General features: G+C 39.8%; 1 protein-coding gene across 1 annotated transcript in view; it reads left to right on the top strand.

Annotated features, from left to right (window-relative positions):
- Positions 1-13,075, top strand: part of LOC124789872 (ATP-dependent RNA helicase abstrakt) — a 155,733-nt gene that overhangs the window by 93,491 nt on the left and 49,167 nt on the right. The window contains exons 6-10 of the mRNA XM_047257387.1: positions 204-337; positions 551-707; positions 2,721-2,801; positions 6,698-6,779; positions 7,055-7,186. Of these exons, the coding sequence (XP_047113343.1) occupies positions 204-337; positions 551-707; positions 2,721-2,801; positions 6,698-6,779; positions 7,055-7,186 (586 nt within the window). The remainder of the gene's footprint in view (positions 1-203; positions 338-550; positions 708-2,720; positions 2,802-6,697; positions 6,780-7,054; positions 7,187-13,075) is intronic.

Raw genomic sequence — 13,075 nt, 5'->3', positions numbered from 1 at the left:
TGTCCACTGTGATAAAATACCAACCATCTCCATTTAAATTAGCCTGTCCTTTCAGTATACTCCTAGATTCACCCCAAAAGCCTCCTGCTGTCAATTTCAGATTTTAGCAAGCTTTCTATACCTAGAGTTATATGAGCTCCACTACTTTTTAGGTCAGAAGCTTACCACTTTTTACTTAAACATTTGTTGTTGTTCTTTTACAGGTTGTCTGGGCGTGACATGATTGGTATTGCATTCACTGGTAGTGGGAAAACACTGGTATTTGTGCTGCCCCTAATAATGTTCTGCTTGGAACAGGAGACTCGCCTTCCCTTTATCAAAAATGAGGGACCTTATGGTAAGGAAATGACTATGCCCTTAATGAGTTGTATAATCATTTCATCATTGCATGATATCCTAATTATTCAACATTAAGCTTCTTTCTAAAGAGATGTAAACCTAGCATTCCTCTATACGTAATACAGCTACTGATGTTAGTTTTCTCATTCACAGAGCATAAGACAGTTCCTTTATTTTTTATATATTTATATTTACCCTGTATATGTTACAGGCTTGATAATATGCCCATCACGTGAGTTGGCAAAACAAACACATGATATCATAACACACTACTGCTCTTCACTACAGCAGCATGGTGCACCAGAAATAAGATGCTGTCTTGCTATTGGCGGAGTACCAGTCGCAGAATCTATTGAGATCATTAGCAAGTAAGTCCACTTATAGGATAGAAAATACTATTGTTTGTTCCATCCTATTAAAAGATTACTTTAGTCAGAAATCATGCAATATACAATGAAACTGTAGTTCTGTTTTCACACTCCAGTTATTTTCATTCACCACTAAGATGACATTCTGAGCCTGTTTTCTTGCAAGTTGCATTCCACAATATAAATGTACTGTTCCATCACTTTTCTCACTGCTTCTGGAAAATACAAATTAGAATACTGTCAAACTGTGACCTTGTATTATATGCCATGGCTCCTCATTTATGAAGGGCATTTGTAAGGCATTTGTTCACAATTTTAATTTCTAAGTGTAAGCTCAGAATGGCTACCTTGTCTGTAGTGAGGCCTGCCTGAAAGAACAGACACCAAACATTCATATAATTGATTCACTTTGGTGGGCCATGAATCCACAACCTTCAGGGCAGATGCACACTTCTTTCGACCACCAGTGGGAATCTAGAATTTGTGAGCATGGAGACATGGACAGGGACTGAAGATAGTTGGCACTAAGTAGGAATGTGAGTCAGTCAGGGAACATACTGGGATAGTCCGCACATTTGCCAGAAACACTGTGTCTGGATGGTGCAGTGGTTAATGCAACTGTTCTGTAAGCAGAAGATCTCTTTCCTTCCCTCCCCTCCCCCCCCTCCCCCTCCCCCTCCCCCCACCCCCCAACCCCACCTGTCCTCATTCAATCACATAATAAGTATCAGCTGCGGATCCTACATGGTGTCTGTTCTTTCGGACATGTTCACACATTTGCGTTAAACACTGTGTCGGTATGGTGCACTGGTTAACAAAACTGCCTAGTAAATAGGAGATACCAGGTTCAAGTCCTGGTCCAGCACACATTTTCACTCATCACCACTGATTCCTGTGCACAGTCCCAATGCAGCTGATGTCTTCAGTTTCTTCCCTTTCCCCCCTCCGCCCCCCCCCCCCCTTCCTCCACATTCAGTTACATTAATATATATCACAGCTGTGGAATCCTTGTGGTGTCTGTTCTTTCAGACATGTCGAAAAAAACAGACAAAACACATTCATATAATTCTCCATCTGTCAGTAAAACATTATCCTTTTACAGGGAACATGTTCCAGCAAATCCTATTGTGCTGGAACCACCTAACCCTTCGTCTCTACTTAGCTTTATCTCTTCTCAGCATTTTTCACTCTCATTATCTTATCGCTCGTAATGTTTTGTTTTCATTTAACCATGAAAATGAACAGTTCTTTGTATTATATTCCAATAATGTCAACTTTCTACAAAATGATTGGGAACAAGCATTACAACAATGTTTCACATATCTGTTTTATCAATGTAGTCATTGATTCATTGTCGTCAATCTTCTTCAGATACTCTCATTCTGAATGAAGTTAATATACTACACATAGATTTCCTAATGAAAAGAATTTTATCAGTGTTTGATTTTTCATTAAATACAATATTTATTTTATAACAACAAAAATATTTATTTTTATGTTTTGAATGCATTCTTCCATCTGCTGTCTAAGTATTCTTATGTACATCTCATTGCTTTAAAATCCACCTCACAACTGTACCAAGATGTGTATTCACCAAAAATGGGATATATATAAGGGATATTAAGAAAACAATGAAATAAAGTTTAATGTGGTTCTTTTCAATGTTACAAAAAATTTATCTAAATTCATGTTTAATTTTTAAATAAAATATATAAAAAGTGACTTGGATGCAACAGAACCCCACACGTTTATAAATCTTGAAGTAGGATGTCATTACAACGTCTTCATAATAATGTTTGATGAATAGTTTGATGCACAATAATTAATAGGCTATGAACGAACAGGTATTAAATGTTACATGTGTTCTGGTATCATATTTATGATACAGTCATTGTATGGGAATGGCTTCCATTCCACTTTGTTCATTGTAAAATGATTTGCAAAAGCTGTGTACAAAATTATATTTTTGATTTCAAAAGAAACTTAAAGCTGGAACTTTTTACATCATTGCAGGGGAGTACATATCATGGTGGCCACTCCAGGTCGTCTCATGGACATGCTAGACAAGAAAATGGTACGACTAGATGTCTGCAGGTAAATTATTATAATGAACAAAATTTTAAACTTTTGAAAGTAACTTTCATCTAATTAATTCTGCCTTATTTATCATGAACATTAACGAATGAATTTTACTAGACAGCTCATAGTATTTTCTGCATAAAATTGTTCTTAACTGGTGTATGTATGGAAGTACTGTGCAAGTCTAAGAGGTGATGCATTTTTTTTACAGATTTGGTACACTAATACAAAATCCATATAAATGGTAATGTGAGAAATTGAAACCATGTTCTATATAGACAAGTCTTGGAGCTGTGGGTGTGTGCAAAAACAAAAGTGAGCATACATAATTGCGTGCTCCCCCCCCCCCCCCCCCCCACACACACACACAACGAGAGGGGGAGAGACAGAGTGTCAAATGTACGTACAGAGGGCCCAAAAAGTCCCTGTGCTCCGTATGAAAAATATGGAAGAAAACTGTCACCATTGCTCAGTTGATTGACCCATCTACAGTGACATTCACTTTCAAAAGAGCAGCTGAATCTCAAGAACCATAGTCAACAATGCCTGGACACATTAAAAAGATGTGAAAATGAAAAGATTTAGGTCAATGTTTGTGAATGAATTATGTGCTGGTGACATAGAGCAGGGAGTTGCAGTCTGTAGTGATTTGTTGGCACAATTACCGAATGCTATGTCTTGCTCAAGTGTGTTATTTTCTGATAAATGTGCGATATATCACAATTCACACAGGAGGAACGTGGTTTCTCTGGTCTAGGAAAAATCCCCATTATGTGTAAAAATTTGGAAAGAAATCCACTTTATTATGTGAGCTGGGACATCATCAAGATACCTGTCCATACATTACAATGCTAGACAACTAATATGAGCAATAATCAAGTCCTATGTTGTTCAGTGTCAGTGCAAGAGTGATGAACAATTGTGTAAATATATTGAGAAGCCTTTCAAAGTATAAATCCTGAAATGCTCTGTGATGTGTCATGTTGGTAATGAGCATGATTGGATCACCATGTAAGGCATGGTAGTGCACAGACAGTTTTGCTGGATACATTGTTTTTGTATGTAAATACACAATGTAAGAACTCTTTGATTTCACTGTAATTACATTTTAAGGACATGTGCTCATCTTTTATTTACCAATGTAAGCCTGTTTTTCCAAAATATGACATGCTCTCATAGTTATTTACTGATATGTTACAAGATAGTGATTTTATGTTTGGGAATTCATGGGGTGCCAATATTTTTCTTAATTTATGACGAACATTGGGCACAACATGTTAAGTGTCCTCCAATATATGTTAAAGACAAAAAATCAAACTCTATAAAATGGCATAAAAGATCAAAACCTGGGTTGTACTTAAATAAACACTAAAATAGTCAAATGGCAGTGTGTTCCTTTAAAATACTCTCCATCACACTCCAGACCTTGCTGAAAAATGTTGCTGCCATCAGGAAAAAAAGATCATCATGAAGGGGTATATGTGGTCTGCAACCAATTTACAACACTCCTTGGCCATCATGGTGCCTTGCACAAGCTCCGTTAGACCCATAGATGCCCACATGAAAGTTCCCCAGGGCAGAATGGAGCTGCTGCCATCTTCCCTCTGTCCTGCAGTACAGGTGTCAAAGAGCTGTTCCCTTGGAAGATGACAGATTTGCACCCTCCCATCTTCATGACGAAGAAGGTATTGGGTGGGCACGTGCCCATTTCAGTCACAGTTACTGATGTTGTGGTTAACATTGGCACATGCATGGGTCGTCAACTGCGGAGGCCTATCATTAGGAGTGCTTGGTGCACTGTGTGTTCCGACACACTTGTACTCTGCCCAGCGTTAAAATCTGATGTTAGTTCCACCACAGTCCGTCACCAGTCCTGTCTTACCAAACTGCCCAGTCTCGACGTTCAACATCCGTAGTGAGAGTTGCCCACCCAACTCAATGACATCTGGATGTGGTTTCACCTAGGTTATGCCACATGTACGAGGTAATCATCACAGATTTCCTCAAACATCTGACAAGTAGTGCAATTTCCAAAATGCTCATACCGAGCATGTGGCCATCGTAATCTGCCCTTGCTCAAACTCAGATAGATCGCATACCTTTCACATTCCATGCATGGACAGCGTGCTCAGTAATACTACATGCACCATGCATGTGTCTGACTAGCAGTTGTTCCTTGCCAGGTGACACTGCTATCACCTGGATGGGCTTATATTGATAGTAGCTCGGTGGCTGATTAGTATAAGAGAAGGGCTTATACACCTGTATTTGGAGTTTGTCACCATGGTCTCAGCACCTCATTTTATCACTATGCAACAGGAGCACATGATCACATTCACTGCACTGTAGTTAAGACAGTGGACTCGTATTCAAGAGTAATGATTTTCAAACTGTTAGGTCTTTCTGTTGAACAGAATTCTTCACATTGATGGGCAGTTGGAAACTGGATACGGATTTTCATCTCAATTAATTAAACTCTCAGTTTCAAAATTCCTGTTTATCAACAAAATGCATAGTTGTTACAGTCATCAACTAGCATAGATGCAAACCTATTGATAGAAACATACACAACAAGTAGAAACAGTATTTCACTGTGCTGTACAAGGAGGTACCCAAAAAAATAAAAAATTAAATAAAATAAATAAATAAAAATTGCTATGGGCGGAGCTTGTGTAGTACAGTTTTCTGCCGTTAGGTTTGTGTAGCGAACTCATTGCCAGTTCAGTGCCCCCCCATGTTTATGACTTGGCGTTTTTTGGCAAGAGTAAGTGAACAGTGTGCAGCTGTGAAATTTTGTTTTCTACTCAGTAAAAGTGCTGCTTAAACTGTTTTAATTTTAAAAACAGCTTACCAAAATGACACTGGGGGGAGAAATTCAAGTGTACGAGTGGTTTGCTCAGTTTGAAAATGGCGACATGTCGATTGATGGCAAACCTCGTTCTTAACATCCATCAACTGCCTGCATTGTTCAGAGTGTGTTCCCTCAGGTCAGACCTTCAATCAGACCTTTTATTTGTAAGTTTCAAGAAGATTTCACAACAGTGTTCATCAGAAAAGACTCAATTTGTGGTAGACAAGAGACTACTTCTTCCACCACAGCAACACAGCTGCACATAAGGCCATCTCTGTTAGACAGTTTTTGGCTACAAATGCCATGCACCTTACTTGCCTGACCTGCCTCCATGAAACTTTTTCTTATTTCCATGCGTGAAAAGGGCCATAAATGGACACCGTTGTGACAACATTGAAGAAGTCAAGAAAAAAAATGAGGGAGCTGTCAGCCCTTTCTAAAGATGACTACAAAAAAGGTTTTGAACAGTGGAAGTATTGGTGGGACAGATGTATTAGTTGTAATGGAGAGTATTTTGAAGGGGGTAGTGTTGTTTTCAAGGGGATAAGGTTGTTTTTCAAACAGTTTAAAAATATGTAGCTTTTAAAAAATAATTCTGGTTTTTTGGATTCCCTCTCATATCATACTGTACCGTCAGTTCATGACCCAAACTGTTAATAATTACTTCTGCCTGTAGCCTCGTAGCTTCCAGTAGTTTTCAACAGAAGCCAAGCATGACAGTGTTTTCACTTTATTAGTGGCAGCTAACCTTTCTATGCTTGGTCACCCTGCCCTTTCCTAGCATTTGGCAGTTTCTTTACCATACCATTCGTTGAAAAGGATGGCTCCTTGGGTGATTCATTTTCAGCATTTTCAGAAGGCTACAGTTAGATTCCTACACCCTCTCCATTGAATCTGCACTTCTGCTTTATCTCAAATTACCACTTCATCAGCAAAGAGCTAAACTCTATAATCGTCCTCCTTCCTGAGAAAACACATTCAGACCATAGCAAAAGCAATGTAACCATATGATTACACTCCTAACTTGAGAATTAATGTAGAGTTTTTGTTGCACTTTCAGATACTTGTGCATGGATGAAGCTGATAGGATGATTGACATGGGATTCGAAGAAGATGTCAGAACAATTTTCTCATTTTTCAAGGTATGCTAATTATTTAACAAAATAAATACCTTGATACTGATATTAAATAAGGAACATGAGTAAAAAAAATAGATTAAAATGTTTTGTTGAGAATACAGATTTTGTGAACTGGAAGAAATATTGGATATTAAAAAAAAATGAACTTACTATCATACATTTGTATGAGATTAATTTTGTTATCAAACAGTAAATGGTATATTAAAATCAGTTTTGGTATGACATTTTTTGTCAGCCTTGGGGTAATCTATAAACTGGAGTTATTGTTTTCTTTGTAGGGACAAAGGCAGACACTGCTGTTCTCAGCTACAATGCCAAAAAAAATACAAAATTTTGCCCGGTCAGCACTTGTGAAGCCAGTTACAATTAATGTGGGCCGAGCTGGTGCAGCTTCAATGAATGTTATTCAGGTATTTCAAATGTGTTAAGTGAAAGTATTGTTACACTTTAAAGATTGTGTGATATATCTACTTCTTGTAAAACTTTGTTATGTATTTTCCTCACATTTTATTCATTTTGTCCAATCCCATAGTGTGTTTTATGGAAATGGTGACAACTGATTCGCCTACCCCAGCTTTAATAGAGGCCATATTCCTGAACGATGCAACATAGGTTAATTGCAGCGTAGACTGAAGTAACCTTCAAATGTAGAACTGTGTGTGGGTGCGGGGGGTGGGGAGTGGGGAGTCATCAGTTTGCTGTTGCAAGTGTTCTTGCAATACTCCTGTGTCTTACAATTGAGGCAGAAGTACTTCATGTTATTCGTTTCATCTAACTGAATGTAGGCTATTGCATAAGAACCAAACCCACTGTCCTCTCTCTCTCTCTCTCTCTCTCTCTCTCTCTCTCTCTCTCTATCTCGATGCATAAGGTTTCATCACTTTTTTGAATAGACATGCAATACATGCACAAGGAAGTGTAGAACATTTGATATAAACAGGGTGGCTTATTACATGGAAGTTGGGAAAAATCATATGGCTGTTAACAAACTCAGGCCACCATATAAACTGAACTATGATAATTAACAACACTTTTGACTAGCTCCTGCTCACCAAGAAGACCTTTCACAGGTGTATGTATGCGTGTGTGTGAGTTTGTATGTGTTTTCCTGTACTGTAGCTCATCAGAGGACAATGCCGAAAGCTAGCAAGTTTTCCTTCTTTTGTGTGTGCCCTTGACAGTTGTAACCTATAAATATTAATAATGTACTTATTTTTCTTAATCTGATCCCAACAATTTCCTCTTTCAGAAGTGATACAAATATGGTGTGGAAAATTTTGGCCGAATGTAAATATTTAGAAATAATGATAACAACTCATTAAATAATGGAAACATTGAACAGCACCATTCAGAAAACTTGCTAGCTTTTGGACGAGTCATTTTTCGAGCTAGAGTACATGTACATAACCCCCCCGCCCCCGCCCCCCGCCCCACACACACACACACCAGTGTACCAACATTGTACCACCTGAATACACAATGCTGGGACTGCACTTCACAGGTAAACTGGTGTGAAGGGTGTGTCAGGTGGAGTGGACGAGGGCATAAAGGAGGCACGAGGGAAGACTGGGGAAGGGTAGCTGATAGTTCAGACAGAGGCAGTATGTGTACAGAATAGGAGTGTGGAAGGGAGACATTGCAGGTGTGTGGGATAGGGATGTGACACACAGGTGTTGGCTCCAGTGATTTCATGCACCGTACAATGACGTAGGGGAGTGGGTTGAGAAGTGGTCAGAGAATATCGTAGGAGAGACTGTGAGGAAGAGAGTGTAGTTGCAGGATGAATGAAATTGGATTCCAGGAAAGGATAGTGATGGGTTTGGGGCTGGGAGTTAGCAGAGACTGAGGCAGGTGGATTACAGGAAAGGACGATGTGATGCAGGGCTAACTCTTATCTATGTAGTTCAACAAAATTGCTGCGGGGGTGGCATGGGTTGTGAAGTACCAATTGAAATCGAGCATGTTGTAACCATCAGTTTGTTTTGCCACAGGATGGTATACCCCGCTCTTGGCCACAGTTTGGCAATAGCCATTCATTCGGGTGCACAGTTGGTTGGGCATCATGCACACAGAAACCACTGTGCAGAAATTGTTGCAAAGCTGGTGTATGCCATGGCTGCGTTCAAGAGTAGCCCTGCCTCTGATGGGACAGAGGAAGCCTGTGACAGAACTGGAATAAGATGTGCCGGATGGATGAATCTGACTGATCGTGCACCTGGGTCTTCCACAGAGATATGATGCATGTGGCATGGGGATGGGAGTGTGACATAAGTGATGCATTGTTTATGACTTTGTAGAGTCAGCTTAAAATTACTACATCAATTGTTGCAGCTTTCTTTCCTTTACAATGAAATTATCAGATCCTTAACTATACAGTGGTTCACTAAAGAATAAAATGAAAAGGCATTTTAATAATTAATTAGTATTAGCTTGAAGTTTCAATCTAAATTAACACTTATGAAGCTTTTCATGAGTTGAGTTTCTTAGTAATCACCACCCTGTTGCATAGTTTAGCTGTAGCAATTAGTTACATGTTCATCCCGTAATTCTGTAAGCAGCTTGAACAGATTTTAGGAGAACTGTCCATTTTAAGTCCAAAGTCCTATTGGAGTCCGGTTGACAGTTGGATTTTTACAAAACACCCAACTGAACCAGCCAAGTAAGTCAGCTGTCTGAGCTCTACAAGGAGTAAAATTATGAATTTAGACACCAGTATTTGGTACAATTTTCTAGGACAGTATAATTAAGGAGTCTGTTGACTTAAGGATACAACGAAAATATGACTCTTCAAGCTTTCCCAGCTGATGTGTTATAAATAGTCTTCACAAGTTTGCTGCCAGATCACATGGTGCAAATTCCACAATATTTCCTCGGAGCAACTGTCCGACATCTTCAGGTGGTTCGAACTTGCTGGTGGCTAGGTATGACTGACGATATCCGCATGGTGATGCCCCATTTCTAGAATATGCACACGAAGAATGCACAGGTGTGGAAATCACACTTGCACAATGATTTGCAAATAGATGGTGCCATACTCAAATGCCCTCTGCTGAAAATTACAGAGCGGCTCTTTTACATCTACACTGTATTTTGTCTTTACTAACAGTGTGGCCAGACATTATTCACTAAAACCCATATTAGACCAATGTTGTAAAGGGTCTGTTATAGAAAAATCTTGATTTAAGTGTCATGACTTTAATCTGAGAGACAGATATGTAATGCATTCAGGCCCAAGCGATTTCAATCTATGGAACAGAATGAGGATACAAAAACACCCACCACTTTGGCCTTTTTGTCGTAATTTGGTGTCATGTCATGAAGAATTGGAAGAGACCTTGGAAGATATGGCATTTTTTTTTAAATTGTGTTTTTCAACCATCTGCGAAACCTGTTGGGCTGAGTTAAGGATGATCTTGGCCGGAGTAAAAGTGGTGTGTACAAGATTCCTTGTCAGTGTGGGGCAGCATATATCGACCAGACATGTTGCACAGTACAAGAATGCTGCAATGAACGTCAGCATCATACATGCCTCCGTCAACCGGAAAAGTCATTCTGGGATTACATCATTAAGGAAGCAATACATATCCATACAGCCATAATCTCATCAACAGGGATGTGGGATTTCAACTGAGCGCAGCCTGGAACCCTGTGTTGGCTGCTATTAAATCACGTTGTGAAAATGAAGATTTTTCAATAACAGACCCATCTAGTACAATTTTTATTGAGTAACATCTGGCCACACTGTAAGTAAACACAGCATACAGCGCAAGCGTAGGAGAGCCACTCTGCGATTTTTGGCAGAGGGCATTTGAGTATTGCACCATCTATCTGCAAATCATTGTGCATGCGTGATTTCTGCGCCTGAGCATTTTTCACATGTGTGTTCTAGAAATGGGGCATCGACACTTGGGTACTGTCAATTGTACCTAGCGACCAGCAAGGTTGAACCAAGGGCGAGGTTGAACCACCTAAAGATGTAGGATAGTAGTTCTGAGGAAATATTGTGGAATTTGCACAATGTGATCCAGTGGCAAACCCGTGAAGACAGCAGTCACAGTTTCAGTTTAGGTTACATCTTGTGTCTAGCACCCAGTTTATTAAGACCCTGCTGTCCATCTTATTTGTCAGTGGACACATATTTCACAAAATCCTAGGACAAGGATAGAAAAATAAATATCTATTCCAGGCACTAGATGTGAAACTCAGCTGTAACTAGGTGCAAGATATCATCAATATGTTCTACTGTGGTTTAAGTTCGCTGCACGCAACAACTGAACAAAAGATCAGATAAGTTGTTGAAATCCTTAGCTCCAAAATGGGATCATCTATTTGGCTGAAACCCAGTGTAGGACCAGGAGCTAAAATATGCCAATCTCACTTCCTGTTGGTCATAAGAACTGACTAAAAGGAGACCAATCCAAGAATCGCTGCATAATGTTGGTTCTCAAAATAGATGACCCAGCATTGGAAATGGCAAGTCGTAGCATTGAGATGGTTAAAATGCCCTTACAGCTCTTTCAGTTTAAAAAATATATAGCCCTCAGCAGATTAAATTGTCATTATCTACAAATTTTACATAAGTGTCCGCTGTCTCAGAAACATGAAGGGCAACTTACTTATCTGCCATGCTCTTCATACATTAGAACCTCGAATGGATTACTGTTAAGGCCAGAATCCATCACAGTGACCAGACTGTCAGGAGCAGTTGTAATATACCTGTAGTTTCACGGCCCCCTGACAGTAGAGGTACTGCATTGCTCATTTAGGAATGGTGAACTTCCAGTGTACGTTGTGCATATGCGTGTGTCTAGTCCAGGAACTTGGGGGGGGGGGGGAGGGGGTTAACAAAATAGCTATGATTCTAGTTAGTCATTGCCATGACAGGGTGGTGCCCCATAAGAATACTTCCAATCATAATGAGTGACTTCAGGGCAAATGATTTGCAGTGAAATACTTCAATTTTTTACTTGGTGGTGGCCACACCAAAACTGTACATTTCTTTATGTTCCAATAAAATTTTCAGTTAGAGCATTTTCACCTTAGTAGCATTCATGTCCTTTGATGTTCCATTGAAAGAAGGCCAGAAAAGAGAACTTGAGTAATTCAATTTGAGTGTTAACTGTAGTCAAAGTACAGCTATGGAAAAATGAGAAATAGGTCCCTGTTCAGTCAGGGACTTGAATATTATGTGGCCAGAGGTGCATCAGTTTTGGTATGGTGCTACATGCAAGACATAACCTAAACTGAAATTTTGGTTCTTATTTATAAGGTTTTCATGTAACCTTAATTCAACAGACTTCTTAATTGTGCTGACCTAGAAACTTGTGCCACAATACTGGTTGTCTTGTATCTAATTTCATAATTTTACTCCATGTAGAGCTCAGGGACAGCTGATTTACTTGGCTGGTTCAGCTGGGTGTTTTGTAAAAATGCGACTGTTATGGGCTGGTACGAGAGCCAACACCGGTATACTAGAGGAAGCCGAAAGGCACGCGTTTTAGCTCACGCAGGCTGGCATGAGGTCTGGAACAGGACAAGGAAATTAGACTTTAGAAAGATGGACATAGATGGTGGAATACTTAACTTAATCCATAAATGGTGAACATTGCTCATGACAGTACATTATTCATAATCTCAATAGTAACTGGTATTGGTGCCTTGCTAGGTCATAGCAAATGACGTAGCTGAAGGCTATGCTAACTATCGTCTCAGCAAATGAGAGCATAGTTTGTCAGTGAACCATCGCTAGCAAAGTCAGTTGTACAACTGGGGCGAGTGCTAGGAAGTCTCTCCAGACCTGCCGTGTGGCGGCGCTTGGTCTTCAATCACTGATAGTAGCGACACGCGGGTCCGACATATACTAACAGACCGCGGCCGATTTAAAGGCTACCACCTAGCAAGTGTGGTGTCTGGCGGTGACACCACAGCGACTGTCAACAGGACTCCAATAGGACTTTGTATTTAAAATGGACACTTCAGAATATATTCAACATGCTTACAGAATTATGGGATGAGTGAAGAAACAATTTAGGTTCCCTTCTATGCTACTAAGGGCCATAAGTACCTAAGCAGTGTGCTACTTAAGGACTAAGCAGTGCACTAATTAAGGAAGATGACAATAAACAGCAGGGTGTGCTGGAAGAGCCGCGCAGGCCAGTTCTGAGATACTATTACCAAAAGCTAACAACCACAGTAAAATTCAGCAAGCCAGTATCTCTTTATCAAGGAGGGCCCTCGCTCATGGTGGAGTCTCTGGACAGAATGAACCTTGAATGGCTTACAGCCTTTGTTTGGTGTTG

This window comes from Schistocerca piceifrons, chromosome 3 (assembly GCF_021461385.2).
Source record: "Schistocerca piceifrons isolate TAMUIC-IGC-003096 chromosome 3, iqSchPice1.1, whole genome shotgun sequence".
Taxonomy (NCBI): domain Eukaryota; kingdom Metazoa; phylum Arthropoda; class Insecta; order Orthoptera; family Acrididae; genus Schistocerca; species Schistocerca piceifrons.
This window is presented reverse-complemented; position numbering and strand designations above follow the sequence as displayed.